Here is a 20887-nt window from a genome sequence, read left to right on the forward strand (position 1 = left end):
ATCGAGCGACAGCCAACGACTGCTTTTGGGTGCCACAGTGGCGAGATGTTGACTACCTCGCCTGGTGCGCAGGAGGTAGTGAGTTTGACCCTGACGCCTTCTGTATATTTGGAGTTTGCATGTTCTCCTCGTGGTCACGTGGATTTTTCTCCGGGTCCTCCGGTTTCTCCCTCAACATTTAGAAGCAACGTGCCTTTAGAGTATTTGGCTGCTATACATTTCCAAATAATACGTCACTCTGTTGAGCTATTACTTAGTTACTACGGTGACTTCTGAAAAAAGAGCTCTGTAGCTTAGTGAGCCTTATCTGGTAAAATGCAAAAAAAAACAGTTTCTAGTTTTCGCTGCTACTGCAGATTATTATGATTCTGCTCCTGTTAACGATGAGGCTGGCTGCTGTTAATGCACCATTTGCAGCGGTTGAAAATGAAGCTACTGCTGCTGTTTTTTTGTATGCTGTTTTCTGATGTAAACTGGTGAAATTCTGACGTTGTTGCAGCTGCCAAAGGTGTCTTTAAGATCTTAATACTAACTGCGTAATATTTATGTGCGGGTTTTCGCGGTGGTGCTGTTCGGCTCTCTGATGTGCATCCGGTTGGCACTGCGCGTTGTTCGGAACGTATGCCAGACGTTTCGCTCCAGTCGCTGGAATGCACTTTCCGCAGAAGCTCCCAGCACGTGGCGCGAAACGTCAGACATCTTTCGATTTAAAACTTTCGTGACTGCAGGGATTCATATTATTGGTTCTTTCGGTAAAGTCACGTAGAAGGGAAATCATAAAATAATAAAAATAAAACAATTATAAAATTCTCACGACGTTTCGGCCACAACATAAGCAGCCGTCCTCAGGTGAAGAACAGAGCTGTCGGAAAGACAGCGTCCTAATGAACACCGCTAAGCTTGGCAGCGTATTTCAAGCTGGGTGGGTGGAGCAGAGCGCCTTGACAAAGGAGTTTACATATCATAAATTGATTGAAAATTAATTGATATGTAAACTCCTTTGTCAAGGCGCTGCCAAGCTTAGCAGTATATTCTTGGTTCTTTCGGTAAAGTCACGTAGAAGGGAAACAATAAAATAATAAAAATATAAAACAATAACATTTGTATTATTTTATTGTTTCCCTTCTACGTGACTTTACCGAAAGAACCAAGAATATGAATCCCTGCAGTCACGAAATCTTTAAATCAACGCTTAGCAGTGTTCATTAGGATGCTGTCTTTCCGACAGCTCTGTTTCTTCACCTGAGGACGGCTGCTTGTGTTGTGGCCGAAACGTCGTGAGAATTGTATAACGTTTTATTTGTATTATTTTATTATTTCCCTTCTACGTGATCCAAGAAAACGTCGGACATCGTACGGGACAACATCGGAGCGCCTTACAACTGCGGGTGATACCAACAGTGTGGATTCGACGAGAGTGAGCGAGCGAGCGAACAGGCGTTCACACGGAGTTGGTATAAGTCACGATGGAACCCCCGTTGGCCAGGAGCGGGCGGTACGTCCCGTTGCTGCGTCGACGAAGCAGAACGAGGATGCTGGTGCAGACCAGAACCAGAGCCACCGCGCCCAGGGTCGAACTCAGCACCAGTGGCGTGGAAGAACTGGGCTCTGTTCGGAGACAAGACCATTGTCAGTCGTCGCTGGCATCAGCGCTAGCAGAGGTAGTAAAAGCAGCGGCGGCAATAGCTTCATCATGATCATCATCAGGAGCGTCACTTTCAATAGAGCAGCACTAGCTTCATCATGATCATCATCAGCAGCATCACTCTTTCAATAGAGCAGCAATAAGCTTCATCATGATCATCATCAGCAGCATCACTCTTTCAATAGAGCAGCAATAAGCTTCATCATGATCATCATCAGCAGTATCACTCTTTCAATAGAGCAGCAATAAGCTTCATCATGATCATCATTGGCAGTATCACTCTTTCAATAGAGCAGCAATAGCTTCATCATGATCATCATCAGCAGCATCACTCTTTCAATAGAGCAGCAATAAGCTTCATCATGATCATCATTGGCAGTATCACTCTTTCAATAGAGCAGCAATAAGCTTCATCATGATCATCATCAGCAGTATCACTCTTTCAATAGAGCAGCACTAGCTTCATCATGATCATCATCAGCAGTATCACTCTTTCAATAGAGCAGCACTAGCTTCATCATGATCATAATCAGCAGCATCACTCTTTCAATAGAGCAGCAATGGCATCAGCAGCGTCATCAGCAGCGTCATTGGCACCAATGGCAACAAGAAAGAGATCCCCTTAGCGGCTGCACAGACGGATGGGGCAAGTGCCGTTATCGAGTGCCTATGATGGCCGGGACAGCACACGAGGGGGTGGGTGGACAGCACCACGCTCGGACCGCCTCCGTTTCCCCCAATGCTGACGTTTTACTGTACCAGGTGCTCATTTAAAATGCAGCAAGTTGGCACCCATCTTCTGATGTGCATCTATGGGTCATCTCAGTCAGCCAACCCATGGCACCCGGGTCAGGCGAGCCTTCGACACTTCACGTGGCCTCAGAGTGCACCTGGCCTGGCACGGCCGCCGTGGTGACGTCACCGTCACTTAGTGGCGAATGGCGGTGGTATTGGTCTTGGTGCTCGTTCAAGGCCGAGTTGTCCTCGGTGAGATCCAAGATCAGTTGAGACGTAATGTGCAACCGGCGTTTGGCGTGACCAGGGATTCAACTTGGACCACTGGGTTGGATGCGCAGTGTGCTAACCGCTGCACTATCGCTCCCCCACACAAACGGAATCGCCCACAAACACCCAAACAGCTACGAAGAGACCATTTAAAGTTGGGCCACAGGACAAGTTCGGACATTCGTTACTGATGTTTGTCTTTGAGCAGGGAATTGAACCCGGGTGTCTGGGTTTTGTAGCGCACGTGCTAACCATACAAAGATTCCCCTCCCCCCCGTGTAGCCTTAACAGACTGTTGGGGCAAGTGCCGTTTGCGAGCACCTACGAACAAACACACTCACATACACCTACAGACAAAGACACAGATTCAACTCAACTGAATTATCAAATGTATTTATTTATTTGACTATTTAAGGCCCCACTGAGCTATATAGCTGTGTTTTTAGAAGTGGTCTGGCCACAATATATTATAGCTCAACGAAGTGGCTTATCACGTGGACATTTAGAGCAGCCAAGTAATCTAAAAGCATTTTTCTAAATGTGGAGGGGAAAACCGGAGGACCCGGAGAAAAATCCACGCGACCACGGGGAGAACATGCAAAGTTGTAGCCTTAACAGACTGTTGGGGCAAGTGCTGTTAGCGAGCACCTATGAAGGCCGGCACGGCACACGAGGGGGTTGGTGACCAACACCACGCCTGGCCGCCTTTGTCTCCCCAGATACTCATTTGAGGCTGAGTCGACCTAGGGGAGGCCCATATCCGATTCTATTAATAATCGTCACTGGTGTTGGCCGTGAGCAGGAATCGAACTCGGGTCGCTGTATTCGTAGCGCTACCCTATGGCTCCCCACCTATAAACAGACACAAGCGCTCACAGACACCCATACCACACTCTCAAAAACACCACGTCACAGGGCCACCAAACACTCCACCAAACGCGCACCCACACTGCAAACATCTACAACATTGCTTGTTTCCCTATTCAAGTTCATTTCAAGTTCAAGTTAATTTATTAGGTATAGCCCTGTGAGCCATTCGGCTCTTGAATCGGGTGCAACCGCAACAAACAAAAAACTAAAACATGAACAAGAAAACATCTTTAAGTGACTATGTGACTAAGTGCAAACAGAAAATCCAAGAAAAGACAGCAAAATATTGCAGAAAAAGCACCGTACACCAACGCTGTGTGCAAAACTCACAGTGGGATGCAAGTCAAACAACAACAACAACCACAAGACAACTTAGATTAAGGCCATCAGTCTTACTCCGTACTACAACAAACAAACATGGCCAAACCAATAAACTTTTCGAAATCACCAAAATAAAGCCATGAAAGCAATGAAATAGTGATCATAGGAACTGTGATGGAATTTTCACAATAAATGACATAAACAACATGTCCTCCCAAAACCCTGCAGCCATAGCTGGCTGCATGAGTCACTGATTGTTGATGCAATGCGATTTTACTTCCCATTTTGTAACTTCCTCTCACACCCCCCCCCCGACTCCCTCACTTTCCTTCTTCCTCTACCGCCTCACTCGATTCTCGTGCATTTCTGACTTGGCCCACTTCCTAAAATCACGGCCAGAGACACCCCCAAAAGATCGAGCGAGTGCCCCATCTGCCTTCTCGAAAATGTGTTGGGCAGTTTTTTTCATTTTATTTCGACTCTCGCCTTTGTCTCCCTAGTGGCGATGTTGATACATGTTCACACATCGCCACTAGGTACAGTACTCATTTGAGGCTGAGTCGACCTAGGGGGAGGCCCAGGACACCGGTTCAGATAATCGTCAACGGTGTTGGCCGTGAGCGGGAATCGAACTCGGGTGGAGCGGGTTCGCAGCGCAGCGTAGCGCTAACCGCTGCACCGCCGCTCCCCGCAGAGGCGCGCGCCCCCCGCAAAACAAGCGCTCACCGGGCAGCTGAATGTCGTAGCCGTAGCCCAGTTCCTCGGCGGGCACGAACATGAGCTGGTTGGGCACGGGCGGGAAGAAGGGCACCATGTTGTAGTGGAGGTTGTGCCCGATCGGCGCCAACTGCTCGGGCCAAGCCTCCGTGACGTTCGGACGGAACCGCCGCATCCATTCGTCGAAGACGGCGTCGACGAACGTGTGGAGGACCTGAACAATGGGGGGGGGGGCGGGTAGGGTGGGGGGCAGGGAGGGGGGTAGGATGGGGGGCAGGGGGGGGGATCAAACCGATAATTCTTCATAATCAACGTTTTTGGGTTTAGATCGCGTTATTTATAAATGTGTCGTAACCCTCCACCACCCGACATGGCCAATCGGTAATAAAGAGTGTCACGTTGACAAAAGACAAATAGGTCACTACTTTAGCCCACCGGTGTGTTGAAACGTGAAACCACAACATTTATCATTTTTGAGTACGACGTTTCACCAGACGAATTGCCTGATGATGCTGGATGCAATTACCAGCGAAACGTCGTACTCAAAAATTACGACACATTTTTAAATAACGCGATCTAACCCCAAAAACGTTGATTATGAATAATATTGGTCGTGAAAGCCTACGTGTTAAACCAAACCGAGAATTCGTTCGTGCGCAATTCTTACAGAGCGCAAGACTATCTCGGGGGGTGCTAAGTTTGTTCAAATGTCGTCTCCTGTAGTTTTGCTGTGGAGGAGGAGGGGGGTGATGTTGAAAAAACAAATCACTTGGCGCATTCGCCCACGTGTCTGTTTGGTTTGATTGGCTAGCAGATGTTAACTACCTCGCCTGGTATGCAGGAGGTCGTGGGTTCGATCCAGACCCCTGACGCCTGCTCTATCTTTTGAGTTTGCGGTGTTTCTCTTTCCCCCGTAGTCCCGTAGATTTTTCTCCGGGTCCTCCGGTTTTACCCTCCACATTTAGAATCAACGTCTCGCGTTCCGAGTGTTTGGCTGTTCTAAATGTCCACGTGATGATAAGCCACTTCGTTGGGCTGTCATTTGTGGCCAGGTGGCTTCTGAAAAAGAGCCATATGGCTCAGTGGGCCTTACTTGGTAAAATAAAAAATAGTTTAGTTTATAGTTTAGATTGAGACTGTTGGGTAAGTGGGGAGTTATCGTTAACAATTGGTATTACTCCGACACGACCTGACATGAAGCATTAACCATTAGTCGTTAAAGCTTTGGTATGAAATTATGGTAGCCAATGTCGATATCAGTTAGTCAATTCATTTCGGGTAAGGCCCATTGAGCTAAGAACCTCTTTTATCAATGTCGATCTTATATCGAACAATAAATAGTAATATATACGATGTAAGATTCTCCAATTTTTTTTTATCATATCCTGTTTATTGTGGCTTATATCATTTCCCTCAAATACGATTTGAATGTTTCCAAATAATAGCTCCTAGCGCCACGGTTATTATTACATCGTATTTTTTTCTGACAGCATGTTGCATTATAATCATGAAAGATTATAGAGCTCATGGCAGACGTCTGCTTACTGACCTGCAGTTTATAAACTTTTCAGCAATTTCTTAATAGCTGCAGTGCATAAAAGCACAAATAAACATGAAGCCATGACAAAGTTTTGGGAAAGTGACATCGCTACCGTTATCGTATGGTGACACTTCATACCGTACCATATTGTGTCATAAAAAATACTGCTTGTGGTTGGCATGGATGTAGGCGCAATGAACAAAACTGAGCCCTTCTGCAGTGCCGGATTTTCCTAGTAGCAAAAGTAGCTACATATGTAGAAGCTACTACATATGTAGTAGCTTCTACATATGCAGTAGCTATGGGCCCTGCACTTTCAAGGGCCCCGCGCTAAATGATTTCAAGCTATCCATTTCGGTTCAGTAATTCTGCACTTGCTCTATTACTATAGTACCGTACTGCCTTCAACTTTTATGAAGGACTGGGTGTTTAAGGTTAGCGATTTGTCGTATTACCTGGCTGTATGGCAAATAAAAAAATGCAATTACTTTACTATACAAGTTAAACATTTATGTGTTTTAATATTTAAGTGTTTTTGTTATTTAAGGCCCCTTTATAACATGCTACAGGCCCCACACGAGCTTAATCCGATACTGGCCCTCTGTCTGTCTAGTTGGAACATATCTCTGACGGAGAGCTTGTGCCAAAAAATGCATTTGCTCCCGAGTGTGTGAATAAAAGAGGGCAACTTCAAGGGACCTCAGAAGTAGTTTTGTAATAGGCAGAGGCGCCAAGGTAAAGGGGCGCCAAAATGAGGCTTACAACGTTACATTATAACTTATTGCGGCGGGCGCGGCAGCCTGAAACTACTGCACAAATCTACACCTCAACCTAAAAGTTAATATATCCCACCACACACAGCCTATATGTCATGTAATTACATTTTGGTATGTGATTAAACGGGGGGGGGGGGGGTGCAATTTTATAGTTCGTCCCCGGGTGCAAAATATCCTAGCTACGCCACTGGTAATAGGCCACCTTGAGCGCGCCATTTTCCAACACGTGGTGGTGCTCTGCTGTGTGAGAATTATGAATGGAACGTACGCCACGTGACCACGTGATGTCGGTATTCGGGAAAGTACGTCTCGTGACCACGTGATGTCGGTATTCTGGCCACCTTGCAGCTCATCAGGTTCGGGAGGTTTCGCACGAGATCTCTACGCGATCCAACAAACACTTGCCTCCAAAGTTCCGGTCCTGGGGCGCACATTGCCACGCCCCCGGTAATTTCTCGAGAACTGCTTTTGTATGTTTAGTTTGATGTCCTTTCTCCCCCCGGTGCCCCACCGATTAGCACGATTAGCTACGTACGGCGCGAAAGAAGTTCAACATACGTACGTACGTACAGACAAAGACAAATATCCCCTGATATAGCCTTTAACAGACACTTCAGGCAAGTGCTGTTAGCGAGCACCTATGAAGGCCGACACGGCGCACTAAGGGGCGGGAAGCCAGCACCACGCCCGGCCGCCTTTGTCTCCCTCGTGGCGATGTTTTCACACCGCACCAGGTACTCATTTGAGGCTTAGTCGACCGAAGGGAGGCCCATAACCGGTTCAGATAATCATCACTGGTATCGACCGTGAGCGGGAATCGAACCCGGGTCGCCGGGTTCATAGCGCAGCGCGCTAACCGCTACACTACCGCTCCCCGCACACATACATACACTCGCACACACACGCACACAGACGTGTCGTCTCAAAGAGGCGTACCACGAACACTGGGTCGTTGGCAGACGAGAAGGACGCGCCGCCGGTGCCGTTGAGAAAGCGGTGCACGAGGTTGTGGAGGCTCAGCACCCCGGGCTCGTAGCTCCCGTCGGGGTGGTCGTAGCCCTCCAGGGCGTTCCTGGGCAAAGAGAACGACACCAACCAGGGTGGTGGTGCCACCGCCGCCGCCGCTACCACGTGCGGGGTTGTTTGTGCGCGGTGTTGGATGTTCCAGAACGCGGTGGCGCGTCGTGCAAGGGAGAGCTATGGATGGATGATCGCATCGCGAGACCGTGGCTGATGGCGACAGTTTGGTTAGGCCTTCATCCAGCAGTGGATAGATTATACACAGGTCAACAACAACAACAAAATTCTGGCCTGGACTTTTGCAGCTGTTTTAGACTAATTTCAGGGTGCTGATTCCAAATCTGATCTCAGATTTTCTCTATCACATCCCGTTTTTATGCTGTCGGCATAACCCATTTTCATTGATTTTACCCGAAATTAACTCTGTCACTTATGATTGCAAGTTGTTGCGAGTCAGTGACTGCTTTAGTGTTAAAATATGGTGCTGTAATTTTAGGATAGTGTGTTTATAATATCATTTTATGTAGATACCCACATTTATTCAATGTTTTTCTTCTGCGGTTTTTATTGAAAATGCAATATTTTATATCTCAAAAACCTGATGTGATAGACAAAAAAACTGATGCCAGATTTGGAATCAGCACCCCAAAATTACCTTTAAACCGTTGGAATACCTTATGTCAGAAAATGTGTGTTGACCAGTGTTATGGTTACTTTTAATACAAACAAATACAAATTATGAATAATGGATCATGGATGTCGACCGCGACCCTCACCAGGACAAGCGGATTGAGAAACGAAACGAACCAAATGAAGAAGAAGATCCCGGCTTTTTGATGATGATGCTGATGATGGTGGTGGAACATGCATATAATCAAGTACTGTCCAGGAAGGGTTGGAATATTAGGTGGTGTCACTCTTCAGCAAGTGGGGGGGCTAAGAGGTGACCGGGTGGCTAAGAGGTCAGAGCGCTGAGCTGGCAAAACTGAGGTCCTGGGTGATGAAACCGGCTTCTCAAGAGTTGATTGATGGTCTCAGCCCGGCCGCCAATGACTGCAGAAATAAAGCTAAAAAGAAAAACACGTTGAACTTAGATTTGCATTTCATTTGGATAACGATGTGAAATAGAATTACAAAGTAAACGGACACAAATATCGCGATTTTTGTCACATCGTGAAATATAATATCATAACATTAATAATTATTATATCACAACATCCCTAGTGCCTGGTGTGGGCCGGGTGACTGCTACGTGTCTACATCGTCAGCCCTATTGGTGAAGACCGAGGCACGTACTGGCTGGAGCCAAGCTACTTCCACCTGAATTTACCACTTTTCACTGAATTTGAAATAAGTAATTTGAAAGCACTTATTTGTTTGACAAAATATTAAAAAAAAAAAATTTAAGCTTTCGTGACTGCAGGGATTCATATTCTTGGTTATTTCGGTAAAGTCACGTAGAAGGGAAATAATAAAATAATACAAATATAAAAACAATAAAATTCTCACGACGTTTCGACTGCAACACAAGCAATAGAAACGTCGTGAGAATTTTAATTGTTTATATATTTTTAGTATTTTATTATTTCCCTTCTACGTGACTTTACCGAAAGAACCAAGAATAACTATAAAATATATGTGTATTCTGTTTATCCTATTTACAAGTTTAGATACAACAATCATTTACGTAGAAGTGACTTGAAACCCCTGTAATCGATGCCAAAAAAATATATAAATCGACAAAGAGGGCTGTGAAGAAAAAATTATTGATCGAAACTATTCCCGTCAGCTCACGCCACCACCTTTATATTTTTTTAACCCTTTCCCATTCCGATGACGTATGTGTACATCATCAGATTTTCTTCCAATTCTGTTCTAATGACGTGTACGTCATTGGAAAGGAACTGAAAGAAAAACGAAAATAAAGTAACGTTATCAGTACCGAGGCTTGCACAAGGCCATGCAGAAGGGCACGCGGCACAGTTTGGCACCAGCTATCATCGAGTGCGGTCGTGTCGCTACAGTTCTCTGCGGTGAGTACAATGGCTTTCAAAACAGCGGTGCTATGCCTCTCAGCTGAACCGCTCGCGCGTTGCGAGCTTCAACAGCGAACGGAACACCCCCACCCTGGAACCTGCAGACGGGTTAATATTTGTTTTTCTTTTGTTTTTCTTTTCGTTTCACCTGAAGCTGCGGCTAGAGTTGGTTGAGAACGGCTCGTCGTCGAAGCGCGCCACGCCGAGGCACTGGGCTACGTCGTCGTGCGTGGGCAGGCGCCCGGCCCCCGGGTGGGAGAGGTCGCCCCCCGGGTTCCGACGGATGGGTCCCTCGGCCGATCCGTTGCACAGGGTGACTCGCAGGTTGTATTCTTCCAAGCTGCAGTCACCCGCAAAGGGATTCCCACCCCCGCCCCCACCCCGCAGCGTAAGCGGAGCGACAGAACACGCGCCGCGAGCCCACGTGGAAACGCCGTGCGGGGCGGCGGTGGTGAACGTGGCGTGTTTCCGCGGCTGGAGCCCAGAGGTGGCCCCCAGGTCAAAACTGGTAAAGATTCCGTGACGTTATAAAAATTTCTATACAATTAAAAAATTGTGTGTCGGTTTGTTGCAGGGTTTGTGTGTGGGTTTGTGTGTGGTCACGTGCTTGGCGTTCCAATAGCCAGGCACCACGCCGTAAGCCCCGCGGTGAGCAAGCGCTATTCCTTTTTCACATCCGTCAACTTTAAATTAGTTTAATTAGCGATTTAGTGCGATTTCTATTTATGACGCGCACACGACCATACCAACTCACACGCCTTTGGTGGGGAGGACGGCCCATGCCAAATCGCACGCCTTCGGTGGGAGTGAGGGGGACATTTCCTTTCGCGTTAGAAATTCTATAAAAATACACTCAGGTACATTCTTCACTGTCTCATGTCCCCCCCACCCCGATGCGTGCAGTTATTACTACTATACAGTCGCTAGATGCTACCACGATAGGCCGTAGATATTACTGCAGAGCGGCCGGGGACATCGTGGCTGGGGGGGGGGGGGGTCAGGGGTAGCAGCCCAGCCCCAGCCTGCCAAGGTGCCACCTCGGCCGGCTGGACAATCTAGGCGAGGCCCGAGGCTCTGCACTAGGCCTCACCACGCCACTTTTTCAGGTGAGTACTTTGTGCTATAGAGTCAGCATGTACTACTGTAGTAATAACATGTACCACCACAGTCAGTATGTACTGCTGTAATAGCAGGTACCACCACAGTCGGTATGCACTGCTGTAATCATAGCAGGTACCACCACAGTCGGTATGCACTGCTGTAATCATAGCAGGTACCACCACAGTCAGTATGCACTGCTGTAATCATAGCAGGTACCACCACAGTCAGTATGCACTGCTGTAATCATAGCAGGTACCACCACAGTCAGTATGTACTGCTGTAATCATAGCAGGTATCACCACAGTCAGTACGCACTGCTGTTAGATTTTTAAGAGTAGTTTTTAAATATTTTTAAGACCCGGGCAACGCCGGGTACTTCCCGCTAGTATATAATATATTTAAAAAGTAGGCCATGTGTGCCAGCCTTTTTTGCTCCAAATTCGATCAATTACTCACAAATTACTTAAATTGTTAAACCCTCACAGCAAAGTCGTCCCCGACTGTCTGACTCATGCCCATGTGCTGTACGTACGTTGAACTTCTATCGCACCATACGTAGATAACTGTGCAAATCAGAGATCAGAGCTGCGGATGTAGACTAATTTATGGTCCAGGACCGGTTCAGATAATTTGTCACCAGTGTTGGTGACCGTGAGAGGGAATTGAACTCGGCTTGCCGGGTCCATAGCGCAGTGCCACAATCACTATGCCACCGCTTCCCACAGATAGATACCATACACAGAGCACACTCTACGAACTGTGGGTAAAAAAAATAAAAATCCGTGCTCAGTTGTGTCAGTAGGCTCATTAACAAAAAAAAAACTCAAAATATCACCAATAACACTTGCCAAGAAGAAAAAAATATAAAATAGGTGATACCGCAGGCATTGGCCGTTCTCCATATTAGAGAGGGCGTACAACTCAAACACAGTGCACTATCAGAGTATTGAGAGCTCGGGGTAAGCATTTACACTATGAGACCTCCTTTACCAGTGGCAAAATAAAGTAGTAGGTTTTTACCCTTTAAACTGGTACAAAACTGACACCTTAGAAGAAATATAATCATAATAATTGCTAAACCGGGAATGCTGGCACCTGTTGCAGACGATTTTCCATTGTGAGAATGGGGACACAGGGCTCAGAAGGGTGGGCTCTGCGGGGTCAGGGCCCCCGAAGAGGTCGTCCACGCACACGTCACACGCGGCGCTGCCCGTTGCAAAGTCCCAGAAGGGAAGCGCGAATGACGGATCTCCTGTGAGCCTCTGTACAAAGACAAACACAAAGATCCCCCGTTTAGCCTTAACAGACTGTTGGGGAAAGTGCTGTTCGCGAGTAGTGCCTATGAAGGGTGGGCACGGCACAAGAGGGGGTGGGTGGCCAGCACCACGCCCGGCCACCTTTGTCTCCCCAGTGGCAATGTTTGCACACCGCACCAGGTACTCATTTGAGGCTGAGTCGACCTAGGAGAGGCCCACGACCGGTTCAGATATTCGTCACTGGTGTTGACCATGAGCACGAATCGAACTCGGGCTGCCGGGTTCGTAGGCAGTGTGCTAACCACTACACCACCGCTCCCACTACTGCTCCCCAGGTTACGGAAGGGTTAGGTTCCCGAGAACGATCTGTAACCCGAATTTTCCGTATGTTGGAAACTAAATTATTTCCCCCCAAAAACATTGATGAAATCCCATAGCTGGAAATAGTTGTGCCTCCCCTACCCGATTACTAGGTTCGTTTTCTCTCGGTGCCGTATCACGCTGTCATCCGTTTTCTATCGCTTCCTGTATCGTATCGCTGTACGTACACTCTGCACTTCCTACGATTCTTTCATTTCTACCCTAACTCTATCCCCATAATTAAACTAACAGAACATATACTGTGTACAATTGTTCATGAATACCACAAAACATTTTTATATTAATTGTTAACAGAACGCAGTCACTTCCGATGTTTGTTTACCATGCATTAGGCTAGGCCTAGGCTTCACTGATAGCTATTGGCTGAGACCATACGCAATCAAAATGTAATTGTTTTAAATAAAGTACATACAATGAATGACTCATGAAATAAACTTAAAATGAAAAAAGCAAACAATAGAAACACGGGGGCAAAAAAGATAGTTCCAAGCATAGAATTGAAACAAAAGGAAAGGAATCACGTCACGCTACAAACATTTCCATTTCCCTTCATCCTAATTGTGGTTTGGTGGAGCGAGGCATAAGGTAGAGCTTACCCCTCGTAACTAACGCAAACGTTTACGGATATCAAAATGTTTTTTTCAACATGATTTATGGGAGCATTTCCGTAAAGTCGGATTTTCCTAAGTTGGGTTTTCTGCAACCCGATGATTTACTATATAACAAAATCATCTCCACACCCAAATAATATACTTCTAGTTCCAAACACTCAATGTGTGGAGGGGGCTAGCGTTGAGTGGGCGTGGCTTTGTAAAAGTGGGCGGGGGCTAACATGGAGGGAGGAGCCACCAGCTCCAACCATGTCCGCACCTAGTTTACACAACAAAAGCTCATTCCTAACAGGGTGCTTCAGCCGCACCGAACCTCACAAAAATAATATTCAGGGCCTATCTTGGCTCCTCCCACCCTCAACCAGTATATATATACAAATACTGTATTCTTGGAATTTCTCTCACTTGATACAGATATCGTGCTGTGACGGTTCCACCTGAAGACAGAAGCTTGTGTTGCCTCCGAAACGTCGTGATTTCTATTTGACTTTTATTAATTTAAATTAAAAATTTTTACCTACGTGACTTTACCGAAAAAACCTAAGAATATGAATCCTTGCAGTCACGAAAGCTTCAAATCTAGAATCCAACCATGTGGTTAAGGCTCCCAGGAAGGTAGCGAGTCCTGAAAGCTAACGGAGCCAGTGCCGGATTATCCTAGTAGCACAAGTAGCTACATATGCTATGGGCCCCGCACTTTCAAGGACCCCGCGCTAAATGCTATCAAGCTATCAATTCCGGTAGCACTTGCTCTATTATTATAGTACAGTACTGCCTTCAACTTTTATGAACGACCGGGTGCTTACGGTTAGCGATTTATCGTATTATCTGGCTGTATAGCAAATTAAACAATCAAATTATTTGACTTTGCATGTAAAAAAGATTGTGTTTTAATATTTACGTGTTTCTTTTTTATTTAGGGCCCCTTTATAACATATACTGCAGGCTCCACACTAGCTTAATCCGGCACTGAACGGAGCCCTGTGTGTGTCCCTTGACCTGTATGTCTCGTTCGAGCAGGAGAAGGTGGTACCGATGCCAGGTGATGAAAGACGGCCCCTTGTGTGAAAAGTCGATAGCTGTAAAGGGTCGGCCAGGACCTTCGGAGAGATAGGGGAGACACAACAACGAGCGCAACGCAGAGTCCGTCGTGAGTTTAAAACGAGTAACCGCTGGTTTCAATGTGTAACCAGCGAGCATGAACAAATTACGGCATTCATGCAGAGGATCCGTTCATGTTTCCATATTCGTTTGTAGTTACTCATCTAGTTAGAAGAACCTCACAGAATGTTGCTTATACTGGTAGGAACCTCCTGGTTACACCAGCCCACAGGGGATTATTGTGTCCGTCCGTCCGTCGTGCAGGGAGGGGCTGGGTGGGGAGGGAGGGGCAGGGTGGGGTGGGGAGGGGCTGGGTGGGGAGGGTCGGGCTGGGTGGGGGGTGGGAGGGGTGGGTCTGGGTGTGGAGGGGCTGGTCACCCCGTGGTGCCCTACTCACGCCGGCTTGTGCCCGCCCTCACAGTCGGGCATATTTGTGGAATACACCACGCCACCGTTGACCCTGGCCATTGACCGAGCGACCAAACGTTCCTACCAGCTCCCTCCGCAGGAATGTGTTTCATGCGTTTATTGCTCAGAACCGTGCTGGGTCAGGCAAGGGGGAGTGGGGGAGGTGGTTTAGGTACTCGGTCGAAACAAAATTCAACAAGGCGCGGCAGGAGGGTACAGCAGTAGCCAAACAAGGTTGAGAATAAATCTTGACTCAAAGCTTTCGTCGTGATTGCAGGAATTCATATTCTTTGGGTCTTTCGGTAAAGTCACGTAGATAGATTGAAAGAAAATAACAAAAAACGACGTCGTTTTTTTCCCCTTTCTGATGACGACCGCTTGCGTTGCGATTGAAACGTCGTAGTTTTTGTTTGTCATTTTCTTTCAACCTATCCACGTGACTTTACCAAAAGACCCAAAGGAACACGGTTGAGAATAACCACCGGACTGGGGAGTTTCCTCCGGACAGACAAACACCGACGCGCAGTGGGCCAACGCACCCAGCAGAGTGTCCCGCACGGAGTAGTAGTGCAGCCACACGAAGTAGTCGTAGACCGACACGTTGCTGAACATGGGGCTGTTCCCGTCGGGCCCCAGGATGCCGAGCCAGTGGTTGGTGGACACCACGTAGTCCGGGTGCGGCGTCTCCTTTGCAAGCTGCAGGGCGCCCAGCAGGGTGGCCCTCTCGCTCGGCGACAGACTCCGCACGTCGCGACGAACCACGGTCGGGGCGCGGGCATCGCACGAGGTGCCTGTCCAGCCCGGCCGGCACTGCCCGCAGTTGTGGCCCCAGAAATTACCTGCGCGCTCGCACGTGCGTGCGTGAGTCGGGGAGCGGTGGGTTGTTGTTGCGGGGGTCAGCGGCTACGCCGCGCTACAAACCCCGGCGAGCCGAGTTCGATTCCCGCTCACGGCCACCAACGCCGGTGACGATTATCTGAGCATGGTCTTGGGCCTGCTCCCATAGGTCGACTCAGCCTCAAGGCAGTACCTGGTGCGGTGTGTAAAAATATCCCCACTGGGGAGACAAAGGCGGTCGGGCGTGGTGCTGGTCACCAAACCCCCTCGTGTGCCGTGCCGGCGTTCATAGATGCTCGCTAACAGCACTTGCCCCAATAGTCTGTAAAGGCTATAAGGTGGATCTTTATTTGTGTGAGTGGGGGGGGGGTTAGGGGCCCGAGTGAGGAGCGGTGGTGCACCGGTTAGCGCGCGCGTGCTTCGATTGCCGCTCATGGATAACGTCAATATCGAATGTCTTGAACCGGTCCGATAGGCCGGACCCTCCCCGATAGGTAGAGTCAACACCGAGGGAGACAAAGGCGGCCAGGCGCGGCCCATCGTGCCGGCCTTAATAGGTGCTCGCTAACAGCACTTGCACCCAGCAGTCTGTTAAAGGCCACACGGGGGTCTTAGTCTACGAGACGTGTGGCAGGCGATTTGATGAATGACAACGGAGTCCATTAGTGGAACCTCTCAAAGCGGGACTCGAGAGTAAGCCAAACTGGCTTTCCTAAAATGTGTCTGTAATTTTTGCTTTAATTGATCAATATTTCAAAGTTGACCCAAACTCTGGCCCATAACACTGTCCGTGCGCTAATGAAGCCGCGTGCAGTATAGGTGACTCTGTGGGCACTGGCGTACAGATGGCTCTCTCTAACAAGTCTAAAGCAATGCAATATTCTGCTCGTGTGTTGTGCGGAACTTTCGTGTTCAGTTCGTCGTCATTCCCTCGGCACCTCCAATTACCGCGGTTGGCTACATACGGTGCGAAAGAAGTTCAACACACATGCGTACAAAGCTCTCTTTAACTTTTGGCTTCACGTTTAATTCGCAAGTAATAAACGCTTCGAGCCCGTCAGAAAATAATCCTACTGTGCTTCACGCGGTGATGCATGTGACTCGGATTAAACCGAACTGTAGTGATATTTGTTCTGAAGTTAGAAACATTAAAGAGAAAATATTCAGTTAATTCATCGGTATTCAGTGTTGATTGCGTGCATTGGATGTTAATGAAGCAATGTCATTCATATTCTATAAGTACTGTACGTTCAACTATTTGATGATTTACAGTCAGCCAGACCATCTCACGTAAGGGTTGGCCCCTCGCTCTCAAAAGCGTGGCTTTTGTTGATTGTTGGAGCTTACAAATATCCTTAAGACACATTACAATTGACCTCATACACAGCAGTCCCCGTAGACATTTGATCAGTGTCACAAAACAAGAATAACATTTTTGTCTCATTTTTACCCTGTCCCTATTGTTTCTCGTTTTTTTCTCGTTCGTTTGTACATTCTCCCCATCATGGTATGTTTGATTCTCGCATGTACGATTCGATTCATTTATCATGAAAATAAGAATAAACATTAATTTGCCAATATACGCATCGTTACATGCCCAAGTCTTATAGGGCAGATTTGGCGTGGGGACACACGTGCCCATGTCACAGCTGTGTCCAATATCCCTGCATTGCTTTTGCAATTCCCTTACTGTGGAATCGACCACGTCTTTTCCCACGTATTTATTCATCTCATTTGCAGCGTGGTCACCGCACCACCATGTATCAGAGACAAGCTTTGGAACAACTTGCGAAGGGCCTTCATATTGCCAAACTTACTATCCATACTAACTCGCACGCATTTAACATTCCTCGTAAACAGTGTGCATCACATATCAATCACACCAAACAGTTTAATTTTAAGAGATGTAAATATGAAAAAATAGGTAAAATACCACATTTTAAGGAATGGGTTGTCATTTTTTTCGTGAAGTCAATCGGTGATTTGTATGAGACCATCGCTCATCGCATTCTAGAATCTGCGGCCAGTTGCGTGACAAACCATCAGTGTGGAGTGACTGTGGCCACCCAGAACAGACAATAAATCACAGAACGACTCAACGCCCGATTCTCAAGTACGAATGAGGCAGCGATGCACTCCACTATTCCTGTTGCAATGATCTGGCTCAACCAGCTCAACGTAAAATTATAATTATTTGCTCGACATCTACATCGGCCATACGAATAACTGAATGTGCCGTGCGTACGTATGTTGAACTTCTTTCGCACCGCACGGAGCCAAATCTGGACCCTCCGCACTCTAAGCTGCTGTAAATTGGTACTACTCATTACCCAAACGTACGCACCTACGTGCGTACATTGAACTTCTTTCGCACCGCACGGAGCCGACCGGCACTCACCGTTGCACGCGCAGCTCCGGTTGAAGAACTTCAGAGGCCACCTTTCCCGGTCGTCCACGTTGCGCAACGTGTACGGCCCCGACCAGGGCCTCAGGTCGGCCGTCACCTCCTGGCAGGAGCCGCGAGCCACCTCTGCCCCGCAGACCTGGCTGGCCCTGGGCGAGAGCGGGGGGCAGCACTCCTGGGAGCGGATCGCGGCCACCGTGGCGCAGTCCCTGGGGAACTGAGCGTGGCACGGCAGCCGCGGTGCCGTCGCTGCCACCAACAGCAGCAGCAGCAGGGAGAACGGACGGGGCCCTCCACGCGGTGCCGCAGCGGCACGGATTCCCATCTCGGTGATTGAGAGCGGTTGGCTGCGTACGGCGCGAACGGAGTTCCAAATACGTACGCCGAGAACGGCGGTGTGGTGATGAATGTTGTGCTGTTAGCAAATGTTAAATAATGTTTGAATTTTTTTTTTACCGATAATGAGCCACGTGCCACCTCTAACTTGTGGCGTGTGCTTCTAATTGAACGTAATCAAGGATGTGTATGAGCCAAGATAAACCTTTCTCGGTCAGCCCAGCGAATTTAAACAGCGAATTATTTCAACAACAGAGTTTGGCGTTTCGACAGCACTAACGCGTTTTTTTTTAGTTTCGAGAACACGCGATAGAGGTTTTTATCGAGTCGGAAACACTAACCACTGTGTCCGTTTTAATGGGGTTTCTCATTTACAGCTTTGAAATTACGTTTACCAACCGCGGCTAGAGATGACGGGTGAATTCGTGCCTCCGAAATAATTCTCCACATCCCAGTTAACGCCGCAAACTGCCAATACAGCCTTGGCTGGATTCAACACAAGCACCATGTGGCTCACAGATGAGAAATAATGAGACTGACTGGACGCAGTAAGTGGTTTAGTACAGAACCCTTCCACGTGGCACGGGGTAGTGGATGGGCTAGTGGGTGAAGGGTGGCTGAACGTAATGATGAAACACATAAAGGTTTGCCATTGAACAGAAGGGGCTTTAAATGGAATGTGACTGAGCAATCCTAACTCGTGATGGTCAAATGGGCACCCGTCTGACCATCACGCGTTGTTTTGTTTCGTTGGAGTGGTGGATGGGTAAACTTTGGCGTGCACTCATCGAAGTGAAGGGTCACGTGGTGTGTGACTGGTTTTTGTTGTTGGCATTTACCGCACAATTTGTGAGACGAAGTGGCTATTCGCAATCTTCCGCGGAGCAGTCTGACCCGTTTGTGTCAGAGTTCTGGTGGCACTAAATTCGATTGGACGTGTAACTCTGGGCCCCTGCCACAGAATCAGATATCACAGCGCTCCATCTGAGAGCGCCCCAAGATACCTCTTGGCCCAAACGAGAGAGGGGGGAGCACTTTGGCTGCACGACAGTCAAACTGATGGATTCATCGTCAGAGCCGGAATTTATCCAAGTTAAGTGCAGAACCAAATTTGGTATGGCGGCCCAACTCTTCATCTCGATGTAACGCCATGCACCCAGATACCCCCCAACATTCATCGCCAAGTACCAGGGTTTTGCCGCGTGATACTTTTTCACAACACGATACAATATAGATTTTTTTTTTAATGACGATTCTCGCAATATGCATCTCCCACAACATGTAAATTGCATTTGCCCATTCACTGCACTGTCTTAAGCAATGTTTTACGCTTCCAGTGTGAATACTATACAGTGACGTGCAGTCTATTGTGTGCAGCCTGGGTTCGAATTCTGACTCGGGTGACTGTGTGGAGTTTGTATCTCCCCCCCTCCCTATTCTCCATGGGGTTCCTCCTGGTACTCTTAGTAAGCTTGTTTTTTCTTGGCTATGCATGACCTCTTAATTTGGAGGTGTGCATCACATGCATTGGGACCGCGTGTGTGAGATCAACAGTCATTCAGAACGTTGATGTAACGTCAGCTTGCCATGTGCCCTGTCTCATGAGACTACCCTCCACTGTGAACCATGTCAAACAAGTTGGGTCCCCACATTATGGGGGAACTAAGACATATTGTACAATGCGAGATCCGCCGTAATTGTAGAGCTATACACTTTGAAATTCGGATTGAAATACTCATTTCTTTAGCACTGCTGTTTGTGTTTCGTTTGTTGTCCTTTCCCCGCACCTCCGATTAGCGCGGTTGGCTACGTACGACGCGAAAAAAGTTCAACTTACATTTATACGGACGCTGGTTTCCTCCTATAACCCCCCCCCCTCCCACAATGTAACCGGTATTGGCCACACATCGCAATGCTGAACCACTACCTGCAATCTAGATTTGAATTTTCGTGACTGCAGGGATCCATACTCTTTAGTTCTTTCGGTAAAGTCACTTTAGGTATAAAATAAAATAAATCACGACGTTTCGGGCGTCTGATGACGGACGCTTGTGCTGCGCCCGAAACGTCGTGATTTAATTTATTTTATTTTATACCTACGTGACTTTACCGAAAGAACCAAAGAGTAACACTGCCTGCAAGTCACTCCTCAATTGGGATTACAGAGCAACATCGACCCCGATTGCGAACACACTTGGCAGGACCCTCCTGGAAATGGTCTTGAGGCTCATTTGAGGCGTTGCTGGATAAACAAGCAGAACAAGAAACATAATTATAAAGCATTCAAAAAAGGTGTGCCATCAGTTAAGTCATACAAGGAGCTATGGGATCAATGACTCTCTACCCATCAATAATAGGTGCAATGTTTGTGGGAGCACTCATTTCACTGGTAATTGCTCTTTAACTCTTTGCAATTATTGTGTTTATCTCAACATTTTGTTCGTCAGAAACTAACATGTTTAAAATATATATTTCTTTGGAAATATATATAATCAGTCGAGACTTGATATTCACTGCACGAT

General features: G+C 47.5%; 1 protein-coding gene across 1 annotated transcript; it reads right to left on the minus strand.

Annotated features, from left to right (window-relative positions):
* Positions 1-1311: 1311 nt before the first annotated feature.
* On the minus strand, positions 1312-18354 carry DCT (dopachrome tautomerase). The gene is made up of 8 exons (XM_078878425.1): positions 18024-18354; positions 15328-15627; positions 14279-14379; positions 12127-12293; positions 10079-10270; positions 7811-7946; positions 4568-4772; positions 1312-1608 (listed from the first exon to the last, which is right to left on the minus strand). Exons 1-8 carry the CDS (start codon positions 18352-18354, stop codon positions 1442-1444), a joined length of 1599 nt encoding a protein of 532 aa, XP_078734551.1. The 3' UTR covers positions 1312-1441.
* Positions 18355-20887: the final 2533 nt, after the last annotated feature.

Source organism: Lampetra fluviatilis, chromosome 51 (assembly GCF_964198595.1).
Source record: "Lampetra fluviatilis chromosome 51, kcLamFluv1.1, whole genome shotgun sequence".
Lineage (NCBI taxonomy): Eukaryota > Metazoa > Chordata > Hyperoartia > Petromyzontiformes > Petromyzontidae > Lampetra > Lampetra fluviatilis.